Below are 14,178 nucleotides of genomic sequence, written 5' to 3' on the forward strand. Positions count from 1 at the left end.
TTAGCCACTCCACCCTTATTAATGACATCATTGCGTCTGATCTCGACAAAGAGGTTGATTGTGAATTACATACGCGGTCGGCAGTCATATGTAGAGTTTAAAATCGTGAAATCAAAGTTCCTAGAGTTAAACAAGGATTTTCCCAGCGACAGTATTTACCACCTATAAAGCATTAAATCTGAAGATTGGTCTCTATGGCAGCCGGTCGGTATATATGACACCTATATACAAATATGCTCCCTTCTGGACCATCTTTGTTTCGGATGTTGACGGGCATAATAAAACTCACTACGCCAAATTTCAGCGAAATTGGGTAGTAATTGCGCCTGTTGTTTATAGACCCTAAAGCTGAAGAAAGGGCTCTATGGCAGCAAAATTTAAATATAGCCTGATATGGACCATATTCGGGACTGATGTTGGTAGTCTTAATACAACTCACTGTTCCATATTTCAGCGAAGTCGGGTAAAAAATGAGCCTGGTGTAGGCCTAAAACCCAACCCAGCTATATCCAAATTTATTGCGATCTGGACTATCTTTGGTTCGGATATTGACGGGCACAATAAAACTAACCACGCCCAATTTCAGTGAAATTGGGTAGTAAATGCGGCGGTTATAGGCTTAAGACCTGAATAAATGCGCTTTTTTATGGTCTATAGACCCTAAAACTGAAGAAAGGGCTCTTCAGCAGCAATATCTAAATATAGCCCGATCTGGACCATATTCGGGACAGTTATTGGTAGTCTTAATACAACTCACTGTTCCGATTTTAAGCGAAGTCGGGTAATAAATGAGCCTGGCAAAGGCCTAAAACCCACTCCAGCTATATCCAAATATATTGCGATCTAGACTATCTTTGGTTCGGATATTGACGGGCACAATAAAACTCACTACGCCAAATTTCAGTGAAATTGGGTAGTAAATGCGACTGTTATAGGCTTTAGACCCGAATAAATGCGCCTTTTATCGTTTATAGACTCTAAAGCTGACAAAAAGGGCTCTTTGGCAGCAATATCTAAATATAGCCCGATCTGGACCATATTCGGGACAGATGTTGGTAGTCTTAATACAACTCACTGTTCCAAATTTAAGCGAAGCCGGGTAATAAATGAGCCTGGTATAGGCCTAAAACCCAACCCAGCTATATCCAAATATGTTGCAATCTGGACCATTTTTTTGCTTCGGATATCGGCGAGCCTAATAAAACTCAAATTTCAGTTTGGTTAGTACATGAAGCTGTTATAGGCTTAAGACACGAATACATACGCCTTTTATGGTCTTAAGACCCTAAGGCTGAAGAAAGGACTCTATGGCAGCTATATCCAAATAAATCCCGATCTGGACCATATTCGGGACAGATGTTGGGACTCTTTATACAACTCACTTTTCCAAATTTCACCGTAGTCGGGTAATAAATGTGCCTGTTATAGGCCTAAGACCCAAAATTGTCAGATCGGTCTATATGGCAGCTATATCCAAATATAGTCCGATGTGGCCCATTCAAGAAATTAGACCTACGTAGACTGCAGAAGTAAACAGTACGCAGTATAGAAACCTACAGACCTGTCAAAACAGATGACAACGAAAAGGGGTTGCCAGATGACAACGATAAAGTCGAAGAGCATAGTGAGCTTGTCATTGTTGTAGTAGCCACATATTCGAATGATCCTCGTCAAGCCCTTCAGGTAAAGGAACTGATTGCAGTCCATAGAATCGCTCCCGGCGGTCATGATGTCAATAACTCACTTTTTCATACCAAGCATCAAAAGGTCTGTTCGAGTACTTTTCCAGCATTTACTCTCCTTTGCTATTTATTGGAATAAAACAGCTGATTCTCAAATTACATCTGTTCGATGCTTGCAAATTTTTGGGAAAAAAACCCTGCCGCAAAAATTTGCAAGCTCTCAATTACCAAACTTTGAAAATTTTGTTCGCTCTCACAGACTCTTTCGGTCTCTTTTGCTGGCAAAAAAAAGTACGCGAACGCCTCCAAGTGAAAATTTGAACAAATTTTTGAGTACGTGAACACTTTTATTGGCACTTAGTATTTAAACAAGAACCGGTGTCGCTCGACTCGATAACGCTGATTGTCCGCGACTGCAGTTGCAGCTATTCCGTATGGAGCATTCCATAATCCATAACCTGTGGAAGCGACCAGTAGCTCCCAACTGAGCTTCTACTGATAATAATGAACCCCACACAGATCGAAGCTCAACATTCCAGCCTATGGCGCTCATAGTTATCCAGTGCCGGAATAGTGAGCTTATCTTTTAATGTATCTCCTGAGCTGCCACCCCAAGAAACACCACTCACTAAGATAGAACCCCCGCCGAACATGTCACAAGGAGTATCTGGGTGTTTAGGGACTCGATCCGACAACACAAAACCAATCCATTTACAAGCTCCACATTTGCTGTGAGAGAAAGTACCTTCAAATGAATTCTAAATTTTAGTTTCTTGAGGCAATGTAAAACTATGCTCTCTGGGAAAGGCTTCTTGTTATTCGTTTGCAATTCTATTGGAATGTCAATTGAGCCTCTATGTAGTTTCAGCTTTTCCAAATAATGTCTTATGATTACTAGATTTACTTTAAAGTCTTTACATTTACGTACCAGAAAACAGCTTCTCCTGAGCCATCATTACGTCTAGGTCCAAAGGTATTTAGAGTAGCAAACAAGGGGAAGTACACCACCGAAAAGGTAACATCTCTTAAGCCAGTGGCTCCAATACCCTTGTACAGGCCAAAGATACCCTTCTCCTTCAAAAGTTGCGAAGCCAATTTGGTGGCCGAAATTTTCTCCACAGTTTTGCCAGCCTGCTTAGCCTGTGCTGCAACACGACCGGCGTCTTGCATTTGAATCTTCAACAATTCCATGGGAGTTGTTACAATAATCTGGAATGCACCGGCTAAACCACCAGCAACCATTTGACTTGTCATTGGTAGTTTACCATCCTTGGTGGTTAATTTGTGACGGAAATAATCATTGGCAGTCAGTTTAATAGCCTTTTCGGGTGTAATGAGAAGGATATTGACACCGGAGCCACGGTACATGCCAAAATAGCCTTCAGCACGATATGTTTTTCGGAAGCAATCGAACCTTTAAAGATAAGGCAAAAACAAAAATAAGATAAGAAATTTTAAATACAAGCCGACATTGTTCAAATACTCACATATTCTTGTACATTTTCTCGCCATTTGGTCCCACTTGTTGGTTTTGCAGACGAGTTTTAACCAAATCCAAGGGGAACACACATGATACACCAATGATGCCAGCAATACCTCCATTGATGATTTTAGGGAGTAAACTGAAAGGAAGAATAAGCAAAAAAAAATAAAAAAATAGTAAAATAACCAAAAAATAAAGATTAAAGTTCATGGAAATGCGGCTATGAAAACCTAATTTCGAAAAAATGTCTATGAAATTTAAGTTTTGTTTCAAGTTTTCTATGAAAAATCGCATTTCGATAACATTATCAGGTCGCACTCCCTCTCTCTCCCTTCCTCCCTCTCTCTCTCCCTCTCTCTCTCTCTCTCCCTCTCTCTCTCCCTCTCTCCCTCCCTCTCCCTCCCTCTCTCTCCCTCTCTCTCTCTCCCTCCCTCCCTCTCCCCTTCTCCCTCTCCCTCCCTCTCTCCTTCTCCCTCTCCCTCCCTCTCTTTCCTTCTCCCTCCCTCACACTCTCTCTCCCACTCTCTCTACAATCAAGTATCTTGAGGTTGCGCAAAGAAAGCTATTTAAATGTGCGAGAAACAATGGGCTTAGCATAAGCGCCAGAAATATTGAGCTGGTGCTGTTCACCAGAAGGAGGAGGTATGGCGAGTTCAAGGGACTGACTGAATCTGAATGGATTGAAACTGCCGCTCTCTCGGGAGGCAAACTAATTGGGTGTTATACTTGACCCAGAGTTTTAACTGGAGAGTCAAACAGTGGCTGAATGTGCTCTAGTCTTGTCGCTCATCGATAAGAAGTAGTTGGGGACTTAGACCAGGTGAGACGGTGCTGACATCGGGGGCAAGAAGTGTTCCGAGGAAGACCTTAAATGCGATACTTGACCTGAGACCTCTGCACTTATATGTGAATTATACGACATCGAATTTCGAACATTCGTCGGTTCTGCTAAAGGCCGCTGTTACGGAAAAACTTCTTGCCGGGATGATCTTTCTTCGATGGCGATCTGGAGGTTGTCTAACCGTGGAGGGAGCTTTGATCTGGGGGCCTACTGCCGTTCTTGGGTTCCTCGTGCTACATTGATGTGTCTAAGCTGGATGAGGGCACCGGGACAGGAGTTTTGGTTGAATTCCTAGGAATTACAGAGTTACATAGCGGTCGTGTTCCTGGTGGGGAAGCTTTGGTCTAGAAGCGTATCGCGATTTTTGTGTTCCTCTTGCTACACAGATGGGTCCAAGCTGGATGAGTGCACCGGGAAAGAGATTTTGGTTGAATTCCTGGAGAGTCACATAGACTTCTGAATGGGTGTAGTGTCTTTCAGGCAGAGGTTTTCGTGATCCTCAGGGCCTTGGATGTGATCCTGAGTCTGGAGCGGCGGTCCTCTCAGACTGTCACGATTTATGTGGACAATCAGAGGGGTCTTAAGGCCTTAGCTGCGGGGCCTGCCGTCAAGGGGTGGCGGGTAGGTGAGGTTAGGTTTAAGTGGCAGTCTGCCACAGACTCACTTAGACGTTTTCGTCCATTGTGATACAACAGGAACAGAAGAAGGACAGTGCTTTCTAGTTCCGACAGTTGGACCATTCAGATCGCTTTAAAAAGCCCAATTACTTGCGAATGTTCACATCCGTGGATCCGTGCGACACCGTTGCTGAACCCTGTTTTATGTTAACTGTTTTGGATTTTGTGGATTTGTACTCTGGTGAATGTGCTGACTCGTTGGCTGGCGCTGTAGACTGCAGAGTAGCCGAAATTCACCGGAACGCGGATTGTTCTCGAGCTGGGAAAGCGTGAACTTTGATAGTTGGTGAGAGTGTCGGGCGACTTACGAATGTATTCGTACCGCGACATTCGTACGGGACCGCCCGAACTTTGGCTTCGGTCTTAATCTAGTTTTCATACTGACGGGATATGGCTCCTTTAATGCTTTTCTGCATCAGAGGAATTTGTCCGCGACTGATTTATGCCGGAACGAGAACGTCAATTGTTCTCGAGCTGGGGAAGTGTGAACTTTGATTGTTGGTGAGAGTGTCAGGTGACTTACGAATGTATTCGTGGCGCGACATTCGTTAGGACCACCCGGACTTTGGCTTCGGCCTTAGTCTGGTTTTCATACTGACGATACATGGCTCCTTTAATGCTTTTCTGCATCAGAGGAATTTGTCCGCGACTGATTTATGCGACTGTGGGCGACCTGAGAACTAGCTGCGAAATGTCCGTTACATACAGACATTAGAGATTTAGGCGCGATAGGGATTAGCGGGGCGGTGTGAGGTTTCAGTAGGGCCCCTGAAGACGAAACGACTGTTGCAAGGCTGGTCACCTTTTCCCGGGAAGTATTTATTAGGGGACGAACGCGAATTAGTGGAGGCGTAAATACACGCTAGGCAGACGGGTTCAAATCCCTCCTCTGTCGGCTTCCATAATAGGTAATTTATGGTGGTTGTTGTTGTTGTAGCAGTGTGTTTTGTTCTATCTTTCCTCTGCTTGATTTTGTTTAGAATCCAGATCTAGGAACTCTGCGGCTAAGATGAGATGCGTCAAGAGGGAGGGATCTGGGTCTGAGTCGCGTGGGTCTGTCTGGGCAGTTAAAGGTGACGTGTGTCGTTTTATCCCTGGACACAATTGGGAACTACTACAGAACTACTCTGGTTTGCTTGGGGAGGTCAATTTCTTCAAGTGCAAGGGGAGGCGGTCGTTCTCCAAGGACCACATTCACCCGGTAGCTATTCACCGCATCTGCTACCGTGCTGCGTGAATGTTGTCTAGACCCGCTTGATCTACAGGTTTTCTCTTGTACGGTGGTCACCAGGATTTACTGAATAAGGTTAAGCCAAACGATCAGCCGACATACAATTTTTTTTAATTTTTGGTAGTACTTGGCATTGAGGATGTCAACTCTTTTTACATTCATTCTTTGTTTACGTTTTCTCCTATTTGATGACACTTTCAATCGGCAGTTTGACATCCTTAATGATGTTCATGGGGCCTATGCACTTTATGTTTATGGAGAACGACCGCCTCCCATTGCACCTGAAGAAATTGACTTCCCCCAGCAAACCAGTCTCCAAGGACCACATTCACCCGGTAGCTGTTCACCGCATCTGCTACCGTGCTGCATGAATGTTGTCTAGACCCGTTTGATCTACAGGGTTCCCCTTGTACGGTGGTCACCAGGATTTACTGAATAAGGTTAAGCCAAGCGATCAGCCGACATAAAATTTTTGTTAATTTTTGGCAGTACTTGGCACTGAGGATGTCAACTTGTTCTCTTTTTATATTCATTCTTTGTTAACGGGTTTCTCCTATTTGATGACTCTTTCAATCGGCAGTTTGACATCCTTAATGATGTTCATGGGGCCTATCCACTTTATGTTTTCGCAAGTGACCTAACCTTCTATTAGTGATTCCTGGGTGGTCACGCATTGGGGTGCCCTGTGCCACTTTCTCCCTTATCTTTGTATCATTCAAATTGCGGTTTGAGAAACTCTGGCTTAAAAATATTATCATTATTATGATAATAATTAGTTGACATAAATAACATAATTCATGCTGATGTTATTAAATGACAATGTCAAATTTCAAAAATGTCTGCTTAACATCTATTTCCTCAAATTATCCACAACCTATTTATTTTGTTTGTTTTGCTTGTTGTCATATCCAGACAGACCAATTAATATGTGACAATTTGAACTTTATGAAAGGCAGACAGACAGAGTGGCGTACGTACGTTCGTTCGTATTGCCCTGTACATATCCACATGCATGTGATTAATTTTCGATTGTCACCCTCTAACCAAAACTAAAAAAAGAAAAATACCAAAATAATAGGGGGCACGCGAGTGAATTGCTTGCTTAACACAAATGTTTACAAAATCTTCTCATTGCCAAATTTCTAAACTTTGTTATTGTTTTTCCCCCATAGAGAAGAATCGAATGGTGAAATTCAATGCCAAGGAAACTCAAAAAAATGTTAGCGCCCCCCCAAAACAACTGACAATCCTATCAATGTCTTTAAAGGGCAACGTATCAAGATTCACAAAATTTCTTCTGTTTGCAATTGGCGTGAATTCAAATGTGTTTAATGAGCAAAGCAATTGATAAAAAATAAAATAAGAATTGATAAACATTGACATTTACTCATGTACATATGTTGGTAGATGTGTATTTTTTTCTATTAAACTTATTTAATGTTAATTAATGGCATATGTTAATCAATCAACAGAAATATAATTACAAATGTTTTAAATCTGTTTTCGTTACTGCTAATTAAATGTCCATATTTTTTCTAGGGATTTATTTAGTCAATAATATGTTTTCCCATGGAAACATCAACAAAAATAAATGGTTGACATTATGATGGGGTATATTTAGCTGGCCCGTTACATTGTATCAATGAGATGGATTTTTCAAATACACCTAGCAACAGACCAGTGAGCCATAGGTTAAAATTGAAAGCACAACAGTGGGGTATGTAGCGTGTAAATTTATTTAAATGTTCGGATAATTCGAATAATAGTTTATTTGAAAATGCAGATTTAATGGTCCTTTTAGACGGCACATCATGGTCGCACTCATCGTGTGTACGTGTTGATTAGAGCTTTTGCCAAAAATGGTACATCGAGTTTTTCTTTTCTTTGATTTAATTTAATTTTTCATACTTTACTTCTTCTTTTATAATGGCCCTTTCAGACGGCACATCATGATCGTACTCATCGTGTGTACGTGTTGATTACAGGTATTGCCAAAAACGGTACTTCGATTTTTTCTTTTCTTTGTGTTGAAGTAGGAGAAATGAAAACACCCGTACGGTTTGGTTGTATCTTCAAATCTAATTTATTATGCCATTCAATCCTGTTTATATACTATCTTACCAACTAATTCTTAAACTACACTAAGCGAACAATCTTATCTTCCTTATTAGACGAATAACAACAGTACCTAATTACAGCGTCCCTTTTAAGTGATAAGCCGGTCATAAACTACCTAAGCGTCTTCCATATGCGCGGCAGGAAAACCCTAAACAATTATCGCTTGTAAACTCATTTACTTTATGGCTACATTAGATATGCATTAAGAAACCATAAACTGTAAAGAGATAAACAATCTCTATTGAAAGAGTTGGGATAAATGATCCTAATGACCTGAACTATTTTGATAAGAAAAGTATGCTTAAGATATTTTATTACTCCACCTTAAGATTATTCTAATGTATAGATTGTGTTCATATTTTTATGAACATTCTCCCGGCCGGCAAATAAACATTCTAGACCGTCGGCACCCCTGGGAACTGAATTGTTTTCTGCTTGTTGAGGCCTCCAGTGCTTGATACTGCTGTTCCAGAAAGTCCAACACATCTGCCAGTCTTTGAATCTCTTTAGATTTTTTTACATTTTGCTCATACTGAATAAGCCCCTCCTTATCGAGTTTACGTATGATAATTCGGGCTAAAATTGGATCCGCATGGTCTAAAGGAATATCCATTGCTTTTAAAGCATGAATACTCTCATTCACGCTGTCTAGCAATTTTCTTAGACCCACCGCCACTTGGCTGTTTATACTTGGGTGATCCAGAATCTTGTCCACTAGTTTCGTGAACAAAATTCTTTTATTATTATATCTCTTCTCCAGCAATTCCCATGCTGCTTTATAATTTGCGTCTGTGACTTGCAGATGCTGAATTAAACGGAAGGCATCTCCTCTTAAATTCGTTTTTAGGTAGTACAGTTTTTGAACTTCGGATAATTGAGAGTTTCCATCTACCATTTTCTTAAACAGGTCATGAAAGGAATTCCAATCCTCCACATTTCCATTGAAGCATGGAATCTCTATCCTTTTTAATTCCACAGTCTGTGATTCTTCTTTCAAGCCACTCATCTTTACAATTATATTTTGTATTTTTGTGTTCATTTTTTCTTCTATGTCTTCCAGTTCTTCATCCACTTCTTCCATTCCATGTTCTGTGGTTAATTCCAAATGAAGCCGCTTGATGTCGTCGAATTGTTTTTCCCACATAGACTTCATATTTTCTAGAGCATATATGGAGACCCCAGAAATATCTGCTTCCATGGCATCGGAAAACTTCATGATCCTTCTGCGGAATTGAGACAGCACTGCATTTTTTCTCTCACTATTGGTATGTGGGGTGGCTATGGTCAATTCCTTCAACGCTGCTCGCTCTTCTACTTGCTGGGTGACTTCTCTCTTCTTCTCATATAATTGCTCTTGTAGCATCTGCTCCATTTTCTTTTGAAATATCTCCTGCTGTCTCTTCAGTTGCTCCTGCTGTGTTTGAAATTGAAGTAGCATGTTTTCCTGTAATGCCCGAAATTGTTCCATTACTGCTCCTTGGTTCTCTTTTTTCCTTGCACCCTTTTCGTGCTCAGTTGTCGTTGTAGGATTTGTCAGTAGCGCAAGCTCCACTTTTTCGCTTCCGGTTTCCTCATTTTCGGGCTCCTCTCTAATTTGTTGCATGTGTTCCTTGCATTTTTCATAGGAACTCTCAATTCTCTCCCAGATGTTGTCCTTGAAGTAGACATCGCTATTCGGCCCAAGTTGCTCTAATTTATAATTATTTAGCTTTGCTTCCTCCATTTTATTCTCTAGCGACTTGGACGTACTTTCCAATGTAGCCTTTCTGAACTTCTCCGTCTTTAGTTTTCCAGAAATCTCAATGATTTCCTTAAGGATTTTATTTTGAATTTTGTAAAGAATATGTCTATCTGCCGACATTTTTATTATTTGTTTTTTTTTTTTTTAGTATTTGCCTTTTAGCTGTTATTAATTGGTTTTGTTTTTTTTTTGATATATTTTTTTTTTTTAATTTTTGTTTTTGCCTTCTTTTTTTTTGGCTATTTGTATTTTTTTTTACATATATATTTTCTTAGCGCTGTTTTTTTTTTATTTTTTTTTTGTTTTGTAGTTGCCTTTATTCTTGGCTCTTATGATTCTTGGTTCAGCCCTTTTGGCTTTTTCTTTTCCTGTTTTATTTATAATATATTGTTTCTATATTTTTTACGGCCGCTGATCTCTTTCTCTCGAAGGACCAATGTTGAAGTAGGAGAAATGAAAACACCCGTACGGTTTGGTTGTATCTTCAAATCTAATTTATTATGCCATTCAATCCTGTTTATATACTATCTTACCAACTAATTCTTAAACTACACTAAGCGAACAATCTTATCTTCCTTATTAGACGAATAACAACAGTACCTAATTACAGCGTCCCTTTTAAGTGATAAGCCGGTCATAAACTACCTAAGCGTCTTCCATATGCGCGGCAGGAAAACCCTAAACAATTATCGCTTGTAAACTCATTTACTTTATGGCTACATTAGATATGCATTAAGAAACCATAAACTGTAAAGAGATAAACAATCTCTATTGAAAGAGTTGGGATAAATGATCCTAATGACCTGAACTATTTTGATAAGAAAAGTATGCTTAAGATATTTTATTACTCCACCTTAAGATTATTCTAATGTATAGATTGTGTTCATATTTTTATGAACACTTTGATTTTATTTAATTTTTCATACCTTACTTCTCACTTCTTAACCTTATTTGTCACATTTGTCACAGAAGGTGTTTTTGAATATCTGTCAATTAATGATTACACATTTCTTTGTAAACGGTAATCGATAGACGTCATTCATCGAAAATAATTAAATGATTACGATTTTTCTGTCATGACTGATGGTTATGTGTTCATGTGATGCATACACCTATGTTTTCACTAATACTATTGCAATGACCATACATCAGATGTGCCATGTAAACTCAGCATAACTTTACTTGACACAGAATTTTTCAATATCTGTCAACTAATGATTACACATTTCTTTGTAAACGGTAATCGATAGGCGCCATTCATCGAAAAAAATCAAATGATTTTGATTTTTCAGCCATGACTGATGGTTAAGCAGAGTTTACATAGCACATCATGATCGTACTCATCATGTATACGTAATGATTACAGGTATTGCCAAAAACGGTGCATCGATGTTTTTTCTCTTCTCTTTGATTTTATTTAATTTTTCATACTTTACTTCTTGCCACAGAATATCTGTCAATTAATGATTACACATTTCTTTGTAAACGGTAATCGATAGACGTCATTCAACGAAAAAAATCAAATGATTTTGATGTGTATGTGTACATGTGACGAATACATCTTTGTTTTCGCCAATACTATTACAATGACCATACATCAGATGTGCCATGTCAACTCAGCATTATGTGTATATGTGATGCATACACCTTTGTTTTCACCAATTCTATCACAATGAACATACATCAGATGTATCATGTAAACTCTGCATAACGATTAATCGAACAAACCCGAAAGTGCTTGTCTATTAACTTATTAATCGATGATTTATCTTAAGCCTAGTACTGACTCATTCACAGCGAAAATCCCTATAAAATTATTGCAAAATCCGACGGACTCCTTTCTTTGCCAGAACACAAACAAAACTCAAACAACAACACACAAGCAAAGTTGATTCGGTGCATTTCGCGAGCATTTATTACATTTGCAATTAAAATTGTGCGAAATTTATCCTGATGCCGCGACATGGCTCTACTATAATATTTTGCTCATAGAACTCAGTACCATTTTTACGGAATGTGTTCGCATTATCTTCGTCACCATTTTTATACCCTCCACCATAGGATAGGATAGGATAGGATACTAATTTTGTCATTCTGTTTGTAACACCTCAAAATATGCGTCCAAGACCCCATAAAGTATATATATTCTTGATCGTCATGACATTTTAAGTCGATCAAGTCATGTCCGTCCGTCAGCCTGTCTGTCACGCTAATTTTCGAAGGAGTAAAGCTAAGCACTTGAAATTTTGCAAAAATACTTTTTGTTAGAATAGGTCGGTTGAAATTGTAATCGGGCCAAATAGGTCCATGTATTGATATAGCTGCCATATAAACCGATCTTGGGTCTTGACTTCTTGAGCATCTAGAGGGCGCAATTATCGCCCGATTTGACTTAAATATTGCACGTTGTGTTTTGGTATCACTTCCAACAAATCGCTTTATAGCCAGATATAGCTGCCATATTAACCGATCTTGGGTCTTGACTTATTCAGCTTATAGAGGGCGCAATTCTTATCCGATTTGCCTGTAATTTTGTACGTGGTGTTTTGGTGTCACTTCCAACCATTGTGCTAAGTATGGTTTAAAACGGTTAATAACTTGGTATAGCTGCCATATAAACCGATCTTGAATCTTGACGTCTTGAGCCACTAGAGGGCTCAATTCTCATACGATTTTGCTGAAATTTTGCATTTGGTGTTTTGTTATGACTTCCAACAACTGTATGGCGCAAATCGGCAAATAATCTGATATAGCTGCTAAATCAACCGATTTGGGATCTTTACTTCTTGAGCCTCTAGAGGGCGCAGTTATTATTCAATTTTGCTGAAATTTCATACAACGGCTTCTCCCATGACCTTCAACATACATGTGAAATATGGTCTGAACCGATCTATAGCTTGATGAAGCTCCCATATAAACCGATTTTCCGATTTTTCTTCTTGAGCCCCTACAAGGCGCAATTCTTATCCAAATGGACTGAAATATTACACATGACTTCTATTATGTTTAGCATTCAATTCATTTATGGTTCGAATCGGACTATAAGTTGTTTTATAGTGCGTTTTGACTGTTGTTTGTGTGAAAAGTCAAATTCAGTACTAGGCTTAAAGCAGAGCACAAGGCGTGTTTAATAGATAAGCCTTGCGCCTTGGCCTTTGTATACATTTTCTTTTACATGGCCATTCATGATCGTAGATATGAAAAGTTTCTTTACATGAATTGCATGACTTCTTGCAACGAATACTTCTATGAGTCACTGTACGAGTATGCAATGTAGTGCATTATATGATTCACCTACATACCTATATGGACTAAAAACTTTTGACTCAAGCCACGTATAGTAATAATTTTGTATTCAAAAGCGACATTCATTGACCTTGTGCGATGTTTTATCAAAATGCGGCTAAATACAACCACAAACCTAATAGATATGTTGTTATGCTTTTGATGATACATAAATAGGTATACATATAGAGAAACACAAGCACTTTCATTATTATTATTTTTTTTGCAAATAAAAACTATTTTTAGAATTTTTTGCCGAAAGTGGAACAGACATTAAGAAAAAATTGTCGGGGGTCTTTGCATTCATTTTGAAAAAGAAAACAAAATAATAATTGTGAATCACGTGCATTTTGATAACCTTTTAACAAAATAAGGCAACATTGAATAAATATTCCCTCCAATTTATTAAAAACTTACGCGAATTGCTGTTGTTGTGCTTGATCTTGTTGTTGGGCCATTCTGAAAATATATAAAAAAAATGTTTTTAGTGAGCGATAGAGGGAGTGTGAGAGAGTGAGAGAGAGTGCAAACAGGAGAGGAATTAAATACTAGGTTTAAAAATAATTCATATGGGCCTCTTTATCATAAACAATAGTTAATATAAACTAATTTAATACAGTTAATCGATTTTTAAACTAATTTGAACATATTTAAAAGTGTGTGTATGCCTCGTATATAGATATGGTATCTATAATCAAAAAAACTGATTAATACATAATTCAATATTTGTTTAAAAGTAACGTGCTAAGATTTATTTGAGGGTTAAGTCTTATGTGTGATATAGATTAGTCCCCATATTGTGTTTATAAGTGAACATGATTCTAATTTTGCCCATGAACATTCCATTAAGGAACAGGGGCAAACTTCAATGAGGTATGTTCAATTCAAGTTTATGCACAATGATAATGGAACTCTTTTTTATAGCCAGTTTGAACGGAGCACAGCAGTGCGGTACCTCTTTCGGGAGAAGTTTTTACATCATTTCTATGCATGGCATAGTTCCTCACAAAAGTCGCCAGCATTAGGAGGGGAAAACCACCGCTAAAATGTTTTTCTGATGTTCTCGCCAGGATTCGAACACAGGCGTTCAGCGTCATAGGTGGAAATGCTAACCTTTGCG

General features: G+C 38.9%; 1 protein-coding gene across 1 annotated transcript in view; it reads right to left on the minus strand.

Annotated features, from left to right (window-relative positions):
• The window catches only part of LOC106084792 (mitochondrial glutamate carrier 1), a 33,364-nt gene that overhangs the window by 3,548 nt on the left and 15,638 nt on the right, over positions 1-14,178 (minus strand). The window contains exons 2-4 of the mRNA XM_013248714.2: positions 13,476-13,517; positions 3,170-3,304; positions 2,611-3,096 (exon numbers count right to left, since the gene is read on the minus strand). Of these exons, the coding sequence (XP_013104168.1) occupies positions 2,611-3,096; positions 3,170-3,304; positions 13,476-13,516 (662 nt within the window). The 5' untranslated portion in view covers position 13,517. The remainder of the gene's footprint in view (positions 1-2,610; positions 3,097-3,169; positions 3,305-13,475; positions 13,518-14,178) is intronic.

Source organism: Stomoxys calcitrans, chromosome 2 (assembly GCF_963082655.1).
Source record: "Stomoxys calcitrans chromosome 2, idStoCalc2.1, whole genome shotgun sequence".
NCBI classification, from domain to species: Eukaryota; Metazoa; Arthropoda; class Insecta; order Diptera; family Muscidae; genus Stomoxys; species Stomoxys calcitrans.